Source organism: Paralichthys olivaceus, chromosome 18 (genome assembly GCF_024713975.1).
Source record: "Paralichthys olivaceus isolate ysfri-2021 chromosome 18, ASM2471397v2, whole genome shotgun sequence".
Classification (NCBI taxonomy): domain Eukaryota; kingdom Metazoa; phylum Chordata; class Actinopteri; order Pleuronectiformes; family Paralichthyidae; genus Paralichthys; species Paralichthys olivaceus.
This window is the reverse complement of record NC_091110.1, coordinates 10,836,851-10,854,697: the sequence shown is the minus strand read 5'-3', so window position 1 is coordinate 10,854,697 and position 17,847 is coordinate 10,836,851. Positions and strand designations below refer to the sequence as shown.

General features: G+C 41.2%; 1 protein-coding gene across 10 annotated transcripts in view; it reads left to right on the top strand.

Moving 5' to 3' along the window:
* The window catches only part of rgs3a (regulator of G protein signaling 3a), a 133,287-nt gene that overhangs the window by 83,899 nt on the left and 31,541 nt on the right, over positions 1-17,847 (top strand). For 8 of the 10 annotated variants that reach the window (XM_069513464.1, XM_069513463.1, XM_020081849.2 and 5 more), the window contains one exon: positions 14,846-15,841. In XM_069513464.1, the coding sequence (XP_069369565.1) occupies positions 14,846-15,841 (996 nt within the window). Of the gene's footprint in view, positions 1-2,253; positions 2,535-4,934; positions 5,351-14,845; positions 15,842-17,847 lie in introns of those variants that run through there. The other 2 variants (XM_020081852.2, XM_020081853.2) reach the window with 2 other exon arrangements.

The window sequence follows — 17,847 nt, the reverse complement described above, 5'->3', positions numbered from 1 at the left end:
GTGAAACTGTTCCTTGTGTCCACTGGACATCGTCATAGTGAATGTAAAGTATTATTCGGGCGACATCTGTACAAGCACGTGATGAGCATTTCTCTTGGCCTCGTTTCTTTTCTCTGCAACAGACACACTCTTTCCCCTTCATTGTCTCTAATTAAACACGGATGAATTCCATTTGTCTCTTCTTTGCTCGTCCCTTTTCCACACACACACACACACACACACACACACACACACACACACACACACACACACACACACACACTTGCTTGCCATTTTTAGTATGCATTACCTTTTGAAGTGAGATTTTGAACTGGTTCACATGGAGCCAATGTGCAGAACCATGCTGAAACATTTGATGAATAGTCCTGTGACGTGAGTAATGAGGAAAGGGTGTTTTATGTTTCTAAAAGGATTTAATGGCTGCAGAGAAGTTGTGGGTAGGTGGATAGTGCCATTTTTTTCTTGTGAGGTGAAATATATGTTGCAAAACATCACAACATCATTTTTTTCCATTTTAACCAGAGCCCACATCTTCTCTCCCCTAATCTCTTCTCCCACCCTCCTCTAATACCTCCTTTAGTTTAGTGTGCACGTTTCTTATTTCAAAAGGAGTTTGCGTGCTTGTTTTTTTCGCCCTTGTTGAGTCATGTTCCACGTCAGGGAAGTGCCAGAAACCATCACATCTGAAACGATGTGATGAAAGAAGTCACTGCTGCATGTCATTCTCCAGATGTCAGAAATAATAAGAACACAAACATTTGTCGCTATCTGTGCATCAACGTCCGGGTCTCCATGCACGCCCTTGCCCAAGAAAAGGCGCAACATTCACGCAGGTGTCATGTTTCCATTGCTTGTCGTAGTTGTTTAAAATTAAAAAAGAGTTCAATTTAAATAATTTTTTGCAGCTGTCAAATGAAAATGTTTACTCTCTCTCTGCCCTTATCACTGTCTTTGTTTCTCTCTACTATGTACTGTCTGTCAGACACACATACGAGTGTGGGCTGACTCACACAGCTCAGTGATGTTATTCATTGTGGCCTCTACTCTACAATTCATTCCCTTGTTTCTCCTTAAACATTAATGGTTTCCCTTTGATGGAGTGGTGTTTGGCTTTATTTTAGCTCACCTTTAACTATTCATAACTGTGTTATATAATGGTAATTATGCATCAGCACAGCTGCAAGTATGCATAAGAGCCTCGTGGACTCAGTCCTAAGGAGGCACAGTAGAGCATGAAATCAATTCACTCTCCATTTTTATTTACGCACATTCTTTACGCAGAAAAGTGATGTGTGCTCCAATGAGCAGGCAGCGGAGCCGGCTTAATACTTTAATTTGCAAATAACATGGCACAAGCACATTTTTTATTACTACATGATCATTACGTAATTGATGATTGCAGTGAGACTGAGAAATTGAACACATTCTGCTACCAATTAACAGGAGAGAGCAGAACAAGAGCAAAGTGCGAGAAACGTTTAAAACGAGTAAATAGGGGAACATCCAGTTTACTGTTAGTTGATATTCTACTTTTCAAATGTCAATTATTACTTTATGGGTTTTCTGGAAATATTTCCCCCGAGAATACCTTCAGCTGGAGGCACTGAGGGAAACAGTGGTCTGCGCAACTGACAATGTTTAAAATAGCTATTTGAAAAAGCCCATTATATATTAGCACATGACATGATTAGATAAGGCCTTATGAATAGCTTACATAGCTCCCTTCAGGTCTGATGCAGACACATGGTCATTGTAATAGACAGGGTGTGTGTGTGTGTGTGTGTGTGTGTGTGTGTGTGTGTGTGTGTGTGTGTGTGTGTGTGTTATTAGGTGTGAAAGACGTAGCCCTTAACATCCTGCTCTTTGATAGGTTTTGATTCAGTACTTTGATTTACAACACAGCAACTTCTAAAAATAGCATGTAGAGGGAGAAAGAGAGGGAGAGATGGCGAGAGAGGGAGACTGAAGGACACTGACGGCTTTAGTCTCCTGAGAGTTAGTTGCGTTTGATCTTTTCATAACCATCACTCCGTCCACATTTTAAACACATTTTACATTTTTGCAATTCCTCCTTTCACCCTCACACCTCTGTCTCTCCCTGATTCCAGTTGTCCTTTATATTTCATACCCCCTCCTTCATCAAATCCTGTTTTACACCTCCCCCTGCTCTCTCTCACTCCATCTCTCCCCCTCTCACTGTCTCTCGCACACACGTTGACATGCACGTTATTATCAAGCTTGGGGAGCAAACTGGGACTGCAACAACAACAACAGACAAGAAACAGAGCAAGGAGGAGAAAACACATCCTGAAATACGAACAGAGGGGGGAGGAAGGGAAAAAAAATCACATTTGGTCACATTGGATTAGCAGCTTGTATCTGTTCACGCTGCACACATGCTCCTTATGGGTGTGTGTGTGTGTGTGGAGGAACTGTGCCATTCTTTGTTGCACTCTGGGATGCACACACACAAGCAATAACACACTTCACATACTCAAGAAAACACACTTCTCATCCAGATGCCTGTGTCTAAGGTAATGTACTCTATCTTTCTCTACTACTGTGGTGAAGGTCAAACTGTGAGCTCTTTCTGGAGACTTCTGCTGCTGCCCCTGTGGTGGAGATTAGGATTATTGTGTTTTTCTGCTTATTAAACACGGTCTAAATGTGTAACTGTGTCCGGATTTGCCCGTGTACAGGTTGTGTGTCTGAGTGTGTGTGTGTGTGTGCATGCCGCAGTCGCAACCATCCTGCAAATGTTGCTGAAGGTGAAGTCACAACTATTTTTACGTTACTCGCATTTATACTTGGGATTTACAATTTAACATTTTTACTATTTTCTTTGACATTGTTATTGGAGCTTTGGGGATTAATGGCTTATGCTTTTCTCAAGATTTTATAGTTAAGTGTTTATTAGATAGTTGTCTTCCTCATTAACACTTTCTTTTTAAAGGAGAATCACACATTGAGCGCATGTGTGATTTATTCTTTGGCTAAGTGTTCCGGAGGCAGGGAATTTTACTACCATCTTTTACTGCCTTGTGTTTACTGCATGCATACATAGAATTGATTCACATTTATTATTGGGGGCTCTTCAACTGTTGGCTGTTGAATGTGCATCAGTGTGACTGCTTTAAGTTCATGTTTTTGAAGTAACTAGTATTGAAGTGGTGCACAGGAAACCATTGTGTTTGTGTAAGACATTTACCTCTTTAGGGATATTGTCAGTGATGTGTTGTCAACCCGAGGAACCACGCAGAGAGAGACAGCAGGTGTGTGTGTCTCTTCTTCCTCTCAACGTCAAATGTTGCTTACCGCGCTCAAGAGATACAGAAGCCTTTCTCTAAGTAGCACAGGGAGGCTCTTGAGAGAACAGAGAGTGAATGTGTGTGAATGAGTGGAAGAGGCAGAGCACAGGTCCACTTAAAAAAACATGATATATGATTCTATATATGTAAGACTTTGTGAAGCATGTATCACATGTGGCGACTCTTTATTTTTCCATTCCAGTTGTATCTACCACTAAGTGTTAAAACCATAGACTGTGTATAAAGATGGACGACATGACAGCTTCCTCAAAAGCAAAGCCAAAGCATCTCAATCACCACCTGGTAGCTGGCTGCAATATAGGTCATAAATCCCTACTCCTCCATGTTAGTGGATGGGAGATGGAACAAACGACAAAGACAAACTACATGTTAAATAAGTTTTTCTAAAAGATGGTTTCTGTCATTTTAAGGTTAATTTTGATCAAACTGATGTATGTTCAAATGATCATGTCGGTTTTAATTCTTTTTTGATGCTGACAGCTGAGACTGAATCATGATTGGCCGAGGCTCAAGATGACAGCGTTCATATTTGGGATGTTTTGGCTCTCTTTCTGGATAGTGGGAGGGGTCACGCCATGTCGTCCATCTTTATACAGTCTATGATTTAACCTCAGTTCTTACAAATAAAATGTGCCTTTGTCTTATCTATTTATATTTATTTATGAATCTGTTTTCTTCCAGCTGTATTTTTGTTGTATATTTCACTAACTCACGTTTTGGTAAAATAAACCCACGTACTGCATCTTTTTAGTTTGCTCTGCTCAAGCAGCAAATTATAAAAGGAGCAGCCATCTGAGCATTGATGCAGCAGATTTCACTTAGTCTCTTATGTTGGTTCGATGTTTTATTGGTTGTTTACTTGACAACCTCAGAAAAACATAGTTGCCTTTATGGAATAAGAATCAAACACATGCTGCTGAAGGCAGAAGTCACAATTATATCCAGACTTCATATAAAAAGTGGGCTAACAATGTTCAGCTCACTTGCAGGGCTCACTGACGTCCCTGGATTCTGTCTGGTTGTGACATTGTTTGACTGGAAACGGCGCATGATGTCATCCGCATCAAGGGCACTGTGGCAAGCTGTGACTCAGAGAAGCCATGGGGTGCAACCATTACTTTATAATACATAACTACAGTGACAGTAACATTAAGAAATAATGAAATTATTCCTGCGGGTCAATCGCAGCCAGGAAATATATAAAGGTTTCTGTGAATTTCTTTTATATGTAGCCCTATATACACAAACGTTCTTGGTATACGTTTACAGATCAGATCAATAGGTTTTGATTAAAATCTGAGCCACACAAGATTCACTTCACGTGAGGAAGTTTTTACAATCTTTCAAAGTTCCTGTTTCATATATTATTAACTCATGACTGTGTGGCTGTATCGTGTGACGTAGGTGTGTTCTAACTACATGGTCTTGGTGTGTGTGTGTGTTTACAATGGATATGTGTCCATTGTGTGCCTTGTGCATCCTGTGGGACCTGGCTGCAGTGCCTTAATGTTCTTGCAGAGAAATGAAGGGGCGGGGGGGGGTTGTCGTGAAAGGCGCAGATGAATATGTGTAGTGTGTACACACGTAAGTCGGGGACATTATATAGTTCAGTGTGTTTGGTGGACGTACACAGCACAAGGCACACATATGCTTCTCTCCGAGCTCTCGCTGCTCATTTGTCTCTTGTCATTATCTCTATCTCCTCCCTCTCTCTCTCCCCCTTCTGCCCTCTCCCTCTTTCCTCCTCACTTGTTTGTGCAGCTTGGGAGTCCACCTTCTTAGCCTCATGGGCATTTGCTCTCTTCCCCTCTCTTTCTCCCTCGCTCAGTCTCGGCACTCTTCAGTTGACCTAGCCCATACTGACAGAATCACACACACACACACTCACACACGCACACACACACTCACCAGCCCAGCACACACCAGTTTGACAGAGGAAGTAGGCCACTTTAATGGGGATGTGTGGAGTGTCTGCATCTGCCTTTGCTGGATTGTAACCTGGAACTGCTTCCTCTTGCCAGGTAGGGTTGTTTTACACCTTAACTTAATTTCTAATCTATAGAGTCCTTAATGTTTCATGAGTCATCAACAGAGAGCATTAATGCAAAGGGATTTTATTTTATTTTACTTTGGGTTTAGAGGAAAAGGGGATTTAATGTTTTCAACCAGGTAGTTTGAAATGTTGATATTGTTGCTGCTGGGAGACAGGGAGGGGTTCGGTCATACGGAGAGAGGATACAAAGAAGACGGGGAGATGAGAGGAATGATAGGAAAAAGCAATAAAGGCTTATTCGTCACTGGGTATCTTTATGACAGGCACTGAAACGAGGGGTTGGTGTCATGCTTTATTTTCATTCATTTAACTTTTTCCACATCTTTCTCTGTGTTAGCTTGCTTTCCGCTCTTCGCTTTTAATTTCGACCGTTTTCTGCTCAGGCTAGAGAGTCGTATAGAACGGGGAGACTGAGGGGGGAGAAAAGAACACTAGGGAGATGGCCATTAAGAAGAAATACTCTAAACCATGTGAGAGCCAAGCTGAAAGTGATAGAGACAAGAGGGGAGAGCAAACACAGGGACCAGAGAGTTAAAAACACAACAGGGCGCACACTGGGGAAAATTGCTTGTTCTTTTTGCCTCATTAAGGGAATAGTGAAGTTATTCTCTTCTTAAAAGGAGAGGTTCAGATGCTGGCTTGTTGAGTCTGTGTTGGTGCATGTTGATACACAAATAGTGAGAGTGCAAATGGTCGCTTGTGTCTGAATGAATTTAGCAGCAGTGTGTGTAAAGAATAAAGGCAGAAAACTCCTCCTCGTCTCCTCCTCCACCTCTCCTTCTAATCTCTCAAGCCTGAACAAATAAGATGATTATTAACAACCTGCTTTAACCCAAGAAGAAACAATGTCCCACAGATCAAAATCCCTGTTCTCACATTCACACACATACGACCAAAGACACAAACCAAACAAAAGATAGATGCATCTTCTCTCACTGTCCTGCATGCACACACACACACACACACACAGACACACGCACACACACACACACGCACACACACACACGCACACACACACACACACACACACACACACACACACACCCACCCACCCCTCCCCTCCCCTCTCCACTCCTTCTATGAAGGCCTTCTCCAGGCTTTCTCAGTGGTCACATTGTCTTCAGCTGCCTGGCGTCACGGGGCAAGTTACGTCAATGACATTTTCTGTCTTTACCCTCGGCTTCTATCAATAATGCCTTTGCATCTTTGGATGTGACCCCTCCTCTGTCTCCTTTTCTCCCTCCCTCCCTCCCTCTCTGTCTTTCTCTCTCTCTAGCTGTTTCTGCCTTGGTTTGTTTGAGCAAATGAATCATGAATTTCTATTCTTCCAATATTCCTGGGGTCTTATAGGAGACACTGCATTCTTAAAATGAGTTTGATTGAAATGTGAGGGCCGGAGCATGATCACAAACATAGATGCGTCATAGATAGATCCTTCGCCAGCTCCCAGTTTTAAGCTGAATTATAAATGAGCTGATAGAATGTCGTCAACGTCTTCAGAGTTTAAGTCACTGCCAAGTATTCCTGAGAAATACTGAACTTCCACAACTTTGATAAGCAGTATTATTATGTACAACTGAGTCCATACACTTTAATCACAGACTGCAAATGCTGAGAGAAAAACTCCACACCGATAGAAATACTTGAATTCTGCCAGAACATAAAACTTTGTCAGATTTACGGACCCGCTTTCTCCTTCTCATTTGGACTCATAACAAGGAGGGGTCCGACAGATAAATGACTATTACCGTGTCATTGCTCTTCTCTCAGTGAAATTGAGGGCAAAAGAGGAGGCTGGTGCGTAGCGGTGCATATGATGAGGCCATTCAGAGACTGATCATCTATATGGCGTGGCCACTTAACAAGTTATTGGTATTACACAAAGCAATAATGGCCCTTAAATCATCAAACCGCAGATTGTTCTGGACAGCACATGTCAAAACGTAGCTAATATTTATTAAGATGGACCTATAATTACCCTGTAATATTATTGTTACATATCAGGGTCGTTATCATATCCGATCAAGTTACTACGTTGGCTGTAGACAGAACATTTTTATTTTTTTTATTTATGACCTGTGATTGCAGGAATGCAGGAAATAAACTGTGTATCAGTGAGTTTATGTAACAGCCTGTGACATAAGTTGTAGTAAATTATTTAAGTTAGTGGATAATAATGTGGTTTAAAACTGCTCTAGAAAACAAATTTGCTGTTACTGCTGCGTGAGATAACAATCACACCCCCACGCAGGTTTAGTAACAGTTTTACACAGGCATATTCAAGAAACCCTGGTTACACATTGATTGTAGTTTAATGCCTCCTATTTAGTTTACTGTACCTAGGTTGTAAAACATTTTTTAGACCAAGGACTTACTGTATTTTATCACCCTTCTGTAGCCTTCTCCTCTTTATTTTTATATTCTTATTCTCTCTTTGTAATAATTTGAGCTCTTATTAGAATGAAATTGGTTTGTCTACCTGAGGGTTACATGATGTAATTTATGTTTTTAATTTTTGATAAATACAGTGTTGCCTCAGTAATGGTGGACATTACAACACTCCTTTCTCTCCATGGACAATTATATCTGACAACTTTGATTTCTTGTGATTTCACAGAAATAGGTGTTGCTCTAAATACAAAACATAAGATGAGCTCATACAAATGCTGTTCACACATGTGTGTCAATAATAATGATTCAGTCATGTTTTTCCATTCCGTCAGTTATCCCTGTTATCATTTAAGGATCACTGCTTCAGTACAAACCCACTCAGAACATGGAGAACATACAAACTCCTCAGAGCCCTTGACTTAAAACAACCCTTAATCGTGATATGGCTTTATAATCAACACTTCGATTTAGAGGGTATTTTTCTTGATTATGCATTTAAAGTTAAGGAAGTTTAAGAATGTTTAATTAGTGATTTTTATTTATTAAAATAACAGAACTTTTAGGGTTATGGTTGGGTAAAGATGTTGTCAGTTGCTGGCACATTTTATTGCAAAATCTGCCATTAATTTCCTCACACAATATGAAGTTTAGGAAAAACCCGAAGTGATTATTTTAATGTGAAACTGAGGAGGTGAGAATACTTTTCTCATCTCGGTATAAATAAAAGTGTGAACGTGCCCAAGTTTGATAAACTTTATTTCTGTCTCTTTGCTCTCAACATGTTTTCCCGTGGGGCCATGTTAACAGGAAGTAGTGCTAAGACGTATCTGACCTCACATGTTCTTCTAGGAAATCAATGGGATAAATCAGTGTGTAAAGGAGACTGAATAACAAGGTTAATACAGACTGATTGGGTACATCACTTGGACATCCTGCCAGCCATCTTATAGGGCAGATGGCTGGGTAGAAAAGAGGAAGACAAGAAAATCCTTGGACCAAGAAAATTAACATTAAACAGGAATATTAATTGAGTTGAGCTGGTTTTAATGGGGTTGAGGGTAGATTTGGCAAATGTGCTGGTGGTGGGCACAGTAAACCATTAATATTAGAGTGAAGGAGAGGGAGGCTTTAACGCTCTTTAATGTAATGTCTTACTTATAATCAACTAGGACACAGGAAATTAAATGGAGGAAAGGGAAGGAAGGAGATAAAGATGAAAGATGGCACCTTGAAATTGAGAACCGAGGGAGGGGTTTGGGGAAACTAAGATGACAGAGTTCATAGGGTGCATCTTTAGCTTTTGGAGAACACGCAGCACAGCTGCTCCCCTGGGATGGGTCTCTCATTACCATGGTAACTGTGGGACAGAGTTCACATGTTTGTCTCTGGGTGACAGTCCACAAGCTTGTGTGTGTGTGTGTTCTGTTCTTTTGCCTTTTATTCTGAAATTTCAACCTTGAGCGCTTTAGAATTTCAGAATATCATTAGTTTTTGCAAAGTGAGGTCATTATTTCTCAGTATAAATGTTTCCGGGGTGCATCTTAGAAATAGGGCTATGGAGGTTTTCCCTTTTCTCACCTGCTCTCCTCTTTGATCCTGTTGCACTCAGTTGGCAACACCCTGCATGAGTCACCAGTTACTTAGCTGGTGTCACTAGGAGGAGGTGTAACTTCCTTTATTCACTGTTTACAAGATCATAACTTTGCCTCTACATTATTCATTATATCATTGGTGGCCACCCCTAAACGAGTTCACTCCCTGTAAGGGTTAATTGTATAATATATTGAAATTCAAATACTATATAATAATGAATATCTGAGGTATAACTTTTGAACTGTATATTTCTACATTAACATATTCATGGAATGCAGGAAATAAGGTCATGGGTGGATTCCCTCCATTCCCTAGTTTGGCTTTAAAAAAAACCTCTTTTGGGAATCCAGAGGCTGCCAAGCGTGTATGTTTTTGTTTCTAAGCCAGCAGGCCCTTTTTCACAGATTTTCCTTGTATTGGACTTTATAGTGATTCTTCCTCCTGTGGACAGAAGCCCAGCTGGAATTCAAAATGAAAGAAAATGCAAGTTAACAGACTGAAAAATAGGAAATGTGATAATTCTCCCCATTAGTTTATTTGCGGCCGCCGGCACGTTAAGTTACACAGATCTTAAATGACATGAATACGACTAGTGGCGTTTTGAACTGTTTGCTATTGGTAAAACATGCCGTCTGAAATGTCCTTTTAATCTTCAGCAGCACATGTAATGATTGACCAGAGGTCTGAATAAAGGCCTTCAGTAATCTACATCAGAGGGATTTATCATGTGAGCATTTGAGTGTGAAGAGATCTGCATGGCAATACACAGAAGGATGGTCAATGGTATGCATGTCGTTTTTATCTCTCGGAACAGCAGCATGTTGTTTTTTTCTGTATATAGACATTGTGCTTCTGATACACAGAGCAATGATGTACAATTGATTTCCTCCATTTTCGGGCACATTAAGACTTTTATACAATGTGTAAAATGAGCTAAAATGACTTTGACTCTGGAGCTCACTAACTCATGGAAAAATGTCAGTCGCCCGTATGGCTGCCTCCCGGCCTTGAAAGAAAAAGTGCAGGCTCGATTTCGAACATGATGAAGCATAGTTTTAGCCTATGAGGGGGGGCGTGGAGTTCACTGGCCGCCGAGACAATAAATCACATCTTCTCTGTGAGCTAAATCCTAGTTCACTGTTTGATCCTGGACCATTAAAGCAAACCAAACACATAAATTCATATTCTCGTGTTTCAGAAAAGGTCATCATCAGCTCGTTAGGTCATTGACGAGACCTAATAGTGTTAATGGTCCATCTACATTAAAAACCAACACAGACATTTAGAAGATTTACTCCCTGTCCTCTCCTCTTTCCTCCTGCTTTATTTCCCTCTCTCTGCCCTTTTCCACTTACTCACTGCAGTTCCATGTCATTATCTATCACCCACTCCCCTCCTCCCTTCTGCTTGTCTTATCCACATTGTGTCCTCCATCTATTTACTCTCTTACCCCTCATCCTGCTCTCTCTTCCTTTTAGTGCTGGTTTTGTATTCTGATTTATTCTGTTGAATGACCACTGAGTACCTGTGTTCTACATGCATATACAGTAAATCCAAGAGCAGGAAAGCAGGACGCTCTGCAAGGTCTTGTCGCCCATTAGCTTGTGTCTTTTGGGTTCGTCTTTTGAATCAGGCATTGACGAGAGGTTAGTGAGTGCAGGATGAAATGTAATTGTCCTAACTTGACAAAGCTTTTAAGATTAATGCATTTATTGATATGTTTTTACTTATTTTTATTTTGGTGATAATGTGAGATGCACCGGATTAATGTGAAACTGTGTGTGTGTGTGTGTGTGTGTCCCTTGGTTTTTTAACATGCACATTGTTAGCTGGTCGGTTGTTTTGCAACATCTTGTCGCCATTTACGCAATGCATCCCCGGATCACTGGTTCAGAGAAGGATCCACCAGTTGGAGACTTTGTTTCTTGGGCATGGAAGGACATTAAATGCAGCCTTCAAAGGATGCTGCCACTGAACTGAGACACTCCTTAAATGCGTGATGGATAGATAAAACAATTAATGTTTATCCGATTGTGTTTCAAATGTCCATTCTGTGAAATAAGTGATAAAACAACCAAAGCCCTAAATTCCTCACTCTGTATTCTGATTTGGACCAACATGACCAAAGAAAGAACAGGAAACAGATGTAAGAGGATGAAGACAGAGGCTTTACTTATAACCTCCCCCCCAAGGAAAATTTTATGAATGTCCATTTGACTCTAAAAATACACCTCACATAATCAGTAGAAGCCTTGATGTCTTGGTTGTAACACCACTGTGACGCATTTAGATAGGATCACAGCGAGGTTAAGAGGTAGTTAGGAGGGAAAATGAGTGGTCTGGAATCACCTTGGGGTAGCTGGGTTTCAAGAGAAGTCAAGTTTATATTTATAGTCACTGTTCTCGTGACTTTACTGCAGCCGCACTGGGAAATAGTAAGTGAAACAGACACCACCCAAACGGACAAGGAAAAGGTCTGTTAAACATCGGGTTCTCAGAGAGATCTTTTGCTAGAATAAAGAGAGGTCTGCGACGAGGTGACAGGATCCAGACCACTCTCAGGACTGACTGCTCTTTGGGGTGGGGGTTTGAAATTAGTATATTTTTGTTTTAATGTTTTCATCTTCCATCTCTGCTGCTTATCTGTGGCTCAGATACCAAAATTGTCTGGTACAACCTCTGCATTTTGATCTCACCGTCATTTTTACCCTCACAGGAAAACAAACCCCATAAATATTAAAATACACACTACAGTTGTTTTAATTATACTAATTACTTTACTTACTAATAGAATATCCCTGTAACTTTAAATGAAGTCTTTCTGATTCATACCTGATTCTATGGTGAATTCTTGCTCGTAACTAATTCACCTGTAGTTTGGCACTCATTAACACACAGGTTTACTTTTCTAAAGTTTAGCTCTTCTTCACATGTAGTAAATCTACTATAGTACATGATTATTGCTGATAACAATTTTATTTGAAGGGTGCTAGGTTACATTTTGAAAAAATAGATCTACATAGATGCATACAGGTTCTCTACAAATGAACTGCAGAAACCTGTTGTGTAGTTTTCAGCCCACAAAGTTTGACACTCAGCTTTTGAAGAACACGCAGGGCATTATTTGTTTTGACGAGTAAACATCATATATTGTTTTTTAAATGTCACGTCTGCAGATAGTTTCAGAAAGTGATAGTGAACACACACAGACCGCAGCCCTCAAGTTCTCCACAGCTCACATTACAAAAATATGAGGTCATCTTGTTGCTGGAGTCACGGTGACCCCAATTTCAGACCTCCCCGTCCCATTCCTGCATCCAGAAATACCATGTTCAGATTGTGCATACATGCAGCTGAGGCAAATCATACCTCACGCCACTCAGTATGCAAATAAAAGCTTCTACTTTTAACGCTAAAATACAACTGCTTTTATTTTCTGCACACACGTTATCACAGAGTACTTATATGAGGTAGAATTCAGAATTTGTATGAGTTCCTCCTGAATCAAAATCCCAAAAGCTCCTCCCTGAGTTTCTGAATACAGGTCAAAAGTTGAAAGCCAAGGGTGAGCGGGGCAATGGCATCTGAAGGAAACAAATTTGAGCTGCAAAAGCACACAAACAGCTTATAAAATATCATGAGAGCTGTCTGAGAGGAGGCAGCATTATATCCAGTTAGAGCGAGGATGTCTTGTGACTGCAACTCGTCATCATGGGTTGACTTGACCAGCACAATGAAACCCTTCACTAGACTCGCCGCAGTCTGAGAGAAGGTACGATTAATTTTGTTGACTGAGCAGACGACTCGTGACTTCACAAGTCAGGAGTCGTCGGCTTGTGTTGCACAACAAGATATTTGTAGCACCATGGTTTATTTTCATTTGCTGTATATATTAATGTGTATCCATTAACACACATTACCCTAACTAAATATAGAGTCACCGTGACGTTTTACACTCTGAGACATTTTGAGCCGGAGGAGGTGAAAGATGGAAAGAAATAGGACAAAATGAGCGTCACTTTCTCATCTCTCTGTCCCATTTTGCATTTTCTCTGACTTCACATTTTATTGCTTAATACTTTGCGTTCAAATCTCCTCTTTGAGTAACTTTAATACATTGACTTGACCGAGTGAACCTATGAGATGGCAGTTTTATTGTCTGAACACAGTCTTGTCTTAAACCAGTTCATCATCTCTGTTTAAAGTGTCCATAAAAGCCTTCAGGTGTCTGGATTTCTTCCTGGTTTCTGCTGTGAGTCATGTTTACAGAGTTAGCTCTGAATGGCTGCAGCATTTTGATGAGCACACGTTAATAAGTTCCTAAGCCCCTTTGTCAAAATAAACTAGGGCCAAAATCAACAGCTATTTGAATATACATTTGAAATACCCTCTGGAAATGTAGTGTCCTTAAATTTTCAAACATGTATGGCTCTGATTTAAAAAATCTGCTTGTAACCATGCTTAATTTGCTAAATAAAATCGAAGGGAAAAAAAGTTTTGTGCATAGCTTTATAAACATATTCAGCATCGTTCACAACTTCTGATGATCCTATCGAATTTGAAATTCTGTGGGATTGAGTGACGCTGGCCCACTCAGAATGCATTGGTAATGATCCACCTACTGAGGGCTCCATTATGGAGCAGTGGAGGAATAATGTGTGCAGTCGTTTTGGGTGAAAAATACAGTTATTCTATTTTGAAATGATAGAAACATGTCAGAGAGGAGGAAGATAAATATTGCTGGTGCTAACACTGTTTTTTAAATCCACAGCCCCCGAGGGCTCGGTTGCAGCTTAGTTTGACTGAATCAGTGCAGCAAGCTCTGGTGTAGTGCAGTAGCAGCATGGGTGAGAAAAACAACAGTGTATCACAATATGAACTCACTGGCACGGATATTACAATCTGGTCTCCTGCAGATCAGCCTTTTGTCAGTCTGATGGAATTACAATGAGCCAAAATTAACATTAGACACACAAGATGTGTTATCAGTTTTTATGCTGTCATTCAACTCGTTGAACAGTGTTCACAATGGGCTCTGTGTTTGTTGATATTCCTGATCTGGAGTTAAGGAAAGTTTCAAGGGCCTCAAAAAAAACAGGAACCTATGTCGACCCAAACCTCACAATTTACAAGAAAAGCCCTGGAGTTTCTGACCATGGTGTCATTGCAGTCCTTCACGCAGTTCTCACAAAATATATGTTTTTGTGGACTAATGCGATCAGCTCTTCTTAGGGCCCCCCCCCCTTCTCCAGGCCCCAGACATGTTGCCTCCTGTTTAAGCTTCCATGTTAGAACTGATAGTGCACTATATCCTGTTAGGGTTCAGTAAGTAGTCTTTCTTTTAGGCGGATACAGATTCAAATCACAGACTTCTCCATCATGCTGCATTGAATTTGTTTGATTTATGTGTACAGACCATGGAACAAACAGATGGGACTAACTTTTATTCCATGTTTTCTTTCTCTGTCCCCTTCTTTAGATGTTGGAGCCTAAGGTGGATGACCCTTCATGTGAACTGGGCGGAGTAGGAGGAGATAGAGGAGGTGTGTGCCTCCACCTGCCCACCCGCAGCTCAGAGGGCGATGAGAGCAGTCTCTATCCTTCGAGCCCCTCGGAGCCTCGGACCCTGGGAAGCCCTCACCCGTCCGAGTCACTTACCCCTTTGGATGAGGTCTACATGCCCCTTGGTGGTCTGATGGGATCCGAGGAGCGACATAAGGTGCCTCCCACACCACCTCCTTCCACCGAGGGTGAGGATTGCAAGAGCATAGAGGGAAATGAGATGGAGATCTGGAGACAGATGAAGAATGGGGCGCACATGGAAGAGGAGGAAGAGGAGGAAGATGGGGCCAGCAGAAGAAGTGTTGTAAGTGAGGGGGAAGAGAAGCCCTATTATAGAGGGGAGGAGGAGGGAGAGATGAATGAAGAGGAGGTCAACCTGAACCTGGTAGTGTCAAACACAGATGAGGACAACGCCTCGGAGCCGCCCGACACCAACGCTCCTCCCTCCTCCTCCTCATCTTCATTTGTCATCCCTGAGCTGCGACTTGATCGCTCCTTCAGCGCCGATGCCCTCTCCTCACCCAACACCGATGAAGAAGAGTACGACGAAGATGAGGATGACGACGACGAGTCTGATGATGAGGATGACGAAGAGGACAGCGACGATGCCTACCTGCAGAGGAGCGACAGCAAGCGGCGCAGCATGGTGGAGGCTGCCACCTGTGAGAAACACGGTGGAGGGGGGCTCAGCGTGCAGAATTCCCTCCGCAGGCGCACCCACAGTGAGGGGAGCCTCCTGCAAGATCCCCGAGCGCCTTGTTTCACCTCCGACAACGCCATCAACTGCCTAGAGGCCGGGGGAGCGCACCACAAGGGCGGCTGGACGCTGCCATCGCCCAAAACCCTGAAGAAAGAGCTGACCAAGAATGGAGGCTCAATGCATCAGCTGTGTATGCTGTTCTCTGGGAGGAAGGTAAGCAGCTTCACACTTACCATTTTTACTGAAACACAGTGGAATACAATTACACAATGCAGCACTGTTGTAAAATTCATCTGTTAGCATGGTTATAGTACATAATAATAATAATAGCATTCAGATTATTTCAGTTTTTCTTTACACATACATACACAGACTTTGTAAAAATGTTAAGTTTAGCTCTATATACACTTTGTCTCTGCTTACTATTGCATAAGTAGTGTGTTAATGATTTAACAGCTTGGCCCTTTGTTTCAGTTCACTGGTTTCTGTAAAAAAGAGCGACATCAAGTGGTAAAATAGAGCAAGTGCACGAGAATCAACACATCTGAGTGTTCAACAGTATAAATCTAACAACAATGTTCTTTCTAACATATTTAGTTTCTCTAAAACAGTGACCAACAATAGAAACTTACAGACACAGTAAATGTTAAGTTGACTTACCGGCTGAGCATTGTAACTAACACCAGAACAACTTGTGCATGGACACATTCGAATATTTTCTATGGCACAAGACACACAGACGACTTGCACAACAGAATTGTTTTGCAAGTATTTTTTTCTACCATTTAAGTAGCATTAGCAAGTAGCATTTAAGTCACTGTATGTAGGTTAATAATGTTAAAATATTAACTGCACATGAAATGGCACTCAGCTTCATTTGCATTTAAATAAGCTCGCTGCTGAACAGAAAGCAGAAGTACACAAGCAATTTTTAAAATGCAACTATGTTTCCATTATCACCCTGAAGAAACTGTACATGTTTTCAACGTTTAGTTGGTCACATCATGAAATGAGATGCATACGTTCTCCTACACAATGAACAAGTCACTGAAAAACACAGCGTGATATGAAAGTAATAAATAGTAATATAAAGTATTTATGCCTGGTTTCACACAAACTGCACTTTCTTTTTGCAAAACACATTTACATAGAGAGAACAGTGGCATTATACAAAAAGCCATTTATTAAATAATTCATGAAAACAGACTGTAGTTCATTTTAGTTTCATGCACTCTCATACCATTATGTGTGAATACATTAGCATCCGTAGCACAGTTTATAACCACGTATTCCCAACATTTTTACTATTTACCATTTTCATCCGCCTCCCTTTGTGGGTATGGAATATTCTTTGGCAAGAAAAATTCTGTTTCAGGAAATAAGGGCCAGTTTTTGTGAGAAACTGTAGTGAACATATCAATGAGTCACAAGTAAGAGAAAACTTAAATGTTCTTTAAATCATAAATATTTACCATTGGACTTTAGAAGGATCTGTGCCATTGGTTTTTATCGCAGGCAGCAGTTGTTGTAGTTGTCCAACAGAGGGAAGCATGCGTCACGTCATGTGAGAGCAGCAGCTTGAAGTGTGCGTCATGTCTTCTCGCTTCACTTCAGCCAAGATGCGGTGATGAAACTGAGAACTCTCTGTGAGGCCTGTTTCCCTGTTAAACATATCATGTTTTATAATTTCTGTAGATTTATTGCACTTGGAATGCAGGCAGATCGTCATCTCTGCAGAGATTTTTCCCAACAGCGCTATTTATAGTAGTTTGACCTGAACACCTGCACAACTAAAGACTACTTTTATTTTAAAAGAGGAGAACAGGCCAATGGGAAGACAAGTGAAGGAGAAAGCAGTGATATCAAAGCTCCACAGACACCCCGCAGACTTAACGACAGACAAATGACAGAGGTAAATAAGTCCTTTATCAGTGTAGAATATCAGAGGCACTTCCCCTCTTTATCTTCCTCTGCCTTCTCAAGTCTGTCAGCACACTCGGCAGCCTTAAATGGCAGTGTGTGTGAGCGGTGCAGGGGAGGAATGCAGCAGACAGGGCTGGAGCCCATTGGTCTTGGCAGATTCAAGGGGTAATTTTACTACCTATTGGCGTCATGGACTCTGTTCCTTTGAGACTTGAGTTTCCATTATTTAAAATGATCTGTCAGCTCACCCTCATTCATAAATCTTGTGACATCTCTAGGTGGAGAGTGTGTGTTAG